Here is a 6,000-nt window from a genome sequence, read left to right on the forward strand (position 1 = left end):
ATGAGGATATGGACTTTTGACCACTTGCTGCATGCTTATTCTAGATCAGCAAGCATACTGAGGGCCAGCGACAACCAGGTAATAAGCATTTTCAAAAAAAGTCAATGCCCAATAAACTTTTCACACTACAGTTCTCCTCCTGTACTGAAGGATGCCTAATTGAACAGTTTTTTTGTTTTGTTTTTTTACAGGTGCAAGGCACAGCAACAGGTTCATTTTAATACTGGCCCCACCTGAAGTATGCACGTGCCTTCCCATATCTCCTGCAGTTCAATTTAGCCAGAACAGGAGGGAAAGTGAGAGACCCACATATGCCGCAAGATATAACTTGGAGCTTACAAGAGCCGAGGCCTCTCGATCACCACGATATACTAGCTTCCTGAACAGCCAATCATCAGATCTGGGACAAAAGTAAGTCACATGGCTTAACCATCCAGAGAGAAGGTAAAAGGGGTCACATGCTCACCCTTACCATGACATGCTGAGTATTTTTGTTCACTCCCAGCATCTGAACAGATACACAAGGTAGCAAAGGGAAGTCAGTAAGGGCTTCTGGTGGGACCAGCATTAAAATAAAAAAACTACTGCTTCTCTATGCACAGGCTGCAGGTTCTCTTTAAAACTGAATCTTAGGTATTGCAATTTTTACAGTTATCTTGTTCCAGCTTGGACCAACATATGTATGTGCCCATGCCTGTGGTATCCCGGGGTAGCTGGAAATCACAATAGTAGTCTCCACTAGCTGCCCTGCTGCTTGGTAAACATAGGATGATCGAGAACGAGCGCCACTGAGAGATCATTCTGCATTTTCAATGCAAAGCGTTCTGATTGAACAAGGCAGAGAGGATGGGTGACAAGGTGAGGATCCCCACCTTATCTAGAGAACACATTGTATTAAATTGATGAAATGCAACGTGTTCCCTGAATAGCAATTGTGCAACTCCACTCCTCCTCCTGCCCAATCACAGACTGATTTGTGTTATGTGAACTCATTCACAAAATACAAAGGCTGCTGTGAATGGGCAGCATAGAGAAGGGGCAGGCAGAGATGCCATTTGTGAGATGGCAGAGTCTCTGTTGTCAGAGCTCCAAAAGTGTAGTACCAGCTGTGTTCCCAGAGCTCCATAAAATGGTCACTGGAATTCACTTAGTTGAACTTAAAGCAGAGTTCTGCTCAAAAGTGGAATATCCACTTATCTGTCTCCTCCACCGCTCCGGTACCACATTTCAGGGGGGAGGGGAGAACGGATACCCGTTTCTTGACAGGTACCGTTCCCCATTTCCCAGAGACTGGGCAGTGGCTCTGTCCTTCTCTTTCCTCCGCCGTATGACCAAATTATAAAGTGCAGTGAGCCTCACACATGCGCAGTAGGGAACCGGCTGTGAGGCTTCACTGCCAGGTTCCTTTAGCCGATCCGAAGATCAGCTGGGGTGCCAACATCGGACTCCCTGGACAGGCAAGTGTCCATATATTAAAAGTCAGCAGCTGCAGTATTTGTAGCTGCTGACTTAAAGCGGGAGTTCACCCATTTCTAAAAAAAAATTTTTTCTTCCCCTAGATTCCTGCTCGTTCGGTCTAGGGGAATCGGCTATTTGTATTAAAATAGGTGCAGTACTTACCCGTTTTCGAGCTGCATCTTCTTCCGTCGCTTCCGGGTATGGTCTTCGGGAGCGGGCGTTCCTTCTTGATTGACAGTCTTCCGAGAGGCTTCCGACGGAAGCAACCATCGCGTCACTCGTAGCCGAAAGAAGCCGAACGTCGGTGCGGCTCTATACTGCGCCTGCGCACCGACGTTCGGCTTCTTTCGGAAAATCGTGACGCGATGGATGCGACCGTCGGAAGCCTCTCGGAAACCTGTCAATCAAGAAGGAACGCCCATTCCCGAAGCCCATACCCGGAAGCGACGGAGAGGATGCGTCTCGTAAACGGGTAAGTACTGCACCTATTTTTAAATAAATAGCCGATTCCCCTAGTAATAACGAGCAGGAATCTAAGGGGGAAAAGTGCCCTCTAAGGGTGAACCCCCGCTTTAATTTTTAGTGGGGGGGGGGGGGGGGCTGGACCTCCTCTTTAAAGTGTTACTAAACCCAAAACAGAAAAAAAAAAAATCGGTCTGTATATGCAATAAAGCATGCATGTTCTACTCACTGTGGAATCTAAGGGGTTAATCCTCTGCATTGTGTAAAAAGGCCGTTTGATCCTGCTTCCTACGATCCTCACGTTCTTTTACTGTCCCCAATCCATCTGCTTACAAAACAGATCCCAAGAGGCACTGTGCACATGCTCAATTTGGTGTGTATTGCCAGAGATTTTAGTTTTTTGGGGAGGGTGCATGTGATCACCACAGGGCCAATTAGCACTGTCCAGACAGAGGTCCTGCATCCTCATAGGACAGTCAGTGGAGAATGAAAACTCCCTACAAGCTTTATTCAGTGTTGACACTGATGGTTTGGCAAACGAAACTGATTGGTGCTGAGGGGTTTTAGACAGAGTAATCACACCTCCTCGATTAGTGACCACAGAGAGAAAGCTCCCAGTACTGTGGTTATCAGGAAACAGACAACCAGGAAATGTCCAGAACAGAGAGGAATTACAGCAACTTGAGAGCAAAAATGAACAATGAGGACATGAAAACAGCACTGCATTAATGTAAAGGAAGCTATTAAGATAAAAAAAAAAAATATTTCCTTTACAAACCCTTTAACTCATAGTATGCTAGCACATTTTACAGAAGGACTGAATTCTGGGAGTTCAGCTTAACCACTTGCCGACCAGCCACGGTCGTTAAACAGCGGCTGGTCTCGCAGGAGGTTGGCTCTCCTGCGAGAATCGCTATAGCTGTACAACGGTCAGCGCGCGCTCACTGCACAAGCATACCCGCGGGTTGGGCGGACTCGCTATCTGCCAGGGACCCACGATCGCCTAGTACAGAGGAAGAATGGAGATTTCTGGGAGTTCAGCTTAACTAGTCGCCAACCAGCCACCATCATACAGCGACAGGTTGGCTTTCCTGCGCAAATCGCCATAGCCATGATACACCTTGGTCAGTTTACAGGGTGGGGATTAACTCGGGATCACTTTTTTTTTTTTTAAAGGTGTTACAGGGGGCCAAATGACACAGGACAAGCACCGTCATAATATGCTTTAAATGAGCAGGATTCATTTTTTTTCTTTCGGGGATAAACACTTTAAACTGGAAGGTCATTATGGCATTCAGGCAACAAGCAATTTCAGTAGGTGTAGTCAGCAGTTAAAAAAAAAAAAAAAAAAATTTCCCCATGTACAGGTTTCCTGTAAAAGGACCAATTTCCTCATAAAATGCTCATGTCATACTGTCAAGCACCTGCTTTTGCTAAAGGCCAGGTTCACCTTTGGGACACATTACACCTGTATTTAGGGTATAACATGTAAAATCTGAATAAAGAAACTACAAGCCCTGTCTGTACTGTGGCACGCGGCTAGTAGTTTTCAATGAACTAAGGCCACTTTCACACAGGTGCTTCCATTAACAGAATCCAATTGCTCAGTAGGGGGATCTCTCTGCTGAACAGGCAGACAAAGTCCCGCTCTCCTCTATAGGCCAATCAGATGGAAGCGGACCGCCTGGATGGATGGGGAATAGGACCACCACTTGTCTGTTTTTGGCGCACATGATTACATGGCAGTGGACATGTGTCTGCCGACATCCACCGATCCATAGAAGAGACTGGAGGGCCGATCAGTTATGCCAGGAGAACCGACAGGTTGACCTGATCAGACAGCCTGTGTGAGAGTGGCCTAAGAGAGTGCAATCATAGTCAATTAACCCTTTCTTTAGCCAACAAAGTCCATACCAAGATACAAGCAAAAAGTTAAAAGAACCCATAATCCGTGGATCACACAGGTGTACTGCTCTTTGCAATCTCCTGTATGAAAAAAATAATTACACTATATAACAAAATATACGTGCATTTATTATTATTTACCCCAAAAGGCAATTTAACCTTTTAAATCACTCACACATGCCTGGGTAGCCTAAATTAAGCCAATAGACACATTGTGAACAGATTGAAAGCAAAAATCATTTGAACACAGGTTATAATTTCATGAAATAAAACATTTCCTGTTCCTCATATGCCTCATCAATTCCAACAGCAGCAAATCAAAGGGGATCACAGCCAGCAATCACAGCCCCATACCATTAGACAACATTGGGAATCACATCTATTGTGACACAGAAGTAGAAAAAACAAACTGATCACAGGTGAAGATCTCCCCATGCAATCTGTCCCCATAGTAGCGATCCCAGCCTGCTGACACACACAGGAGAAGACCTGTCTGACATGTTTCAGTCACCCTGCAGTACTAGTATTACAGGTCACAGACAGACAAGCAACGAACAGATCATTACAGAGGAGCGATGTTGGCGGAGACCCCCGGCCTCCTGGGCGACACTGCAAGCTGCGGCACCAGCAGATCCGGCCTGTGAGCGGCAATGGAGTGACTCCGGGTGTCGGACACGGCGCACTATTACCCCCGTTAGACGGATGCAGAATAAAGGCGATATAACTGGGGGTGGGGGGTGCTGGGATTGGAGGATTTCAGGAAGCAACACCTAGAATAATGCGCAGCCGGCAAAACCGCCCTGTCTGCTATTGGTGAGCACTGCGGATTAACCCGTGCAACGCCGCCACATTCTGCTGTCACATGTGCGGCATGGAATGATACCAGCAGCGGCGGCTCCCCCCCACCCCCCTTCTCTCTCTCCAACACATGACTACAACCTATGTGCCCCCACACGTCCTACCCGGGGCCTGTCCGTCCTTTACTGTGACATGCACACCTCACACTACAGCCCGGCATCACATCACCAATGTCACCCCCGGGCACCATGAACACCGGACTGACAAGCACAGGGCGGGTCCGATCACTGAAGGGGTGACCCGGTTCAGTGATCGGGACTCCAGAGGCCGCAGCCCATAGTGAGGGACTGTCCCTCGCAGAGCAGTCAGGCCGGATTGGCTGACAGGTCGGTCCGAGGCCTCCTCCCTCTTGGGCCTGGGATGAAGGTGAGGCCTGCAGAGAGCCCCGCGGCCTAGTGCCCCGACCCTCCCACACCCGCAACGCCCTTCACTAATAATACCACCACCATGGTAGACATCACCCACCTGCCAATGTTCTGCCTGCCTCCTCCGGGTGCCGGCACACTGCTCCCTCCGCCGGGCTTCCTGTTATTACCGCTCTGCTTCATGGACATGATGACGGCGGTCCCATAAACCACCAGCGGGGTCCGCAGCAGCTGACAAGCCTGACAGACAGAGCGGAGAGCGGCGGCGGTGACGTGCCCTCTTCTTCTTCCTCCTCCTCCGGGTTAGGATGGCAGTCTGTGGGAACACAATACACTCGGGGCCTAGCGAAGGCGTCAGGCCAGGGGCTGCAGCTGGTGGCCTCACCGGCTTCTTTGAGGGGAGAGCGGAGCCAGGGAAGAAGCCTCCACGGTTGCCACAGGCGAGAAAGACCAAAACAGTCTGAGGAGGAGAACGGGCCCGCGGAGGAATACGGGGCCGGGCCCCGTTACTATATCCGCCGACACCGAGTCCGAGACCTGAGCGCCCGCGAGAGCCGCCCAAAACGGGGCATAAAATTAGTCCGTGACACCGCTGACCGAAACTGGGGGGCCGCTAGGCCGAAGGAGCAACTGTAGGTGAAAGGGGAGGTGTCGGGCCAGGGACTATTTACGGGAAGTCGGAAGGATACCTGAGCGGAGGGAAGCGGGGAGTAGACTGAGAGCACGTGAGCCGGTCTGTACTGCTGTGGAGTGGAAGCCGTGCGGGGAGGGAGCGAGCACTGTGTGTGTGAATGGGAGGGGGAGACAGTCACCTCAGGAGCACATGTACTCCATATACACTGAATAGTGCTACATATAGTCACAGAGCAACATGGAGTGCAATGTGTATACATGTGCCTCATAGCACCCCTATGTCTATCCTGCCCACTAGCTTATTACAGCCATTTATATG

The 6,000-nt window shown here is 49.5% G+C and overlaps 1 protein-coding gene across 3 annotated transcripts in view; it reads right to left on the bottom strand.

The window, feature by feature from the left end:
- ATXN2 (ataxin 2) overlaps window positions 1-5,745 on the bottom strand; it is a 125,926-nt gene extending 120,181 nt beyond the window's left edge. The window contains exon 1 of one of the 3 annotated variants that reach the window (XM_040346397.1): window positions 5,149-5,745. In XM_040346397.1, coding sequence (XP_040202331.1) covers window positions 5,149-5,237 — 89 coding nt within the window. In that variant the 5' untranslated portion in view covers window positions 5,238-5,745. The remainder of the gene's footprint in view (window positions 1-5,148) is intronic. The other 2 variants (XM_040346389.1, XM_040346383.1) reach the window with 2 other exon arrangements.
- Between the last annotated feature and the right edge of the window lie 255 nt (window positions 5,746-6,000).

This window comes from Rana temporaria, chromosome 1 (genome assembly GCF_905171775.1).
Source record: "Rana temporaria chromosome 1, aRanTem1.1, whole genome shotgun sequence".
In the NCBI taxonomy this organism is placed as follows: Eukaryota; Metazoa; Chordata; class Amphibia; order Anura; family Ranidae; genus Rana; species Rana temporaria.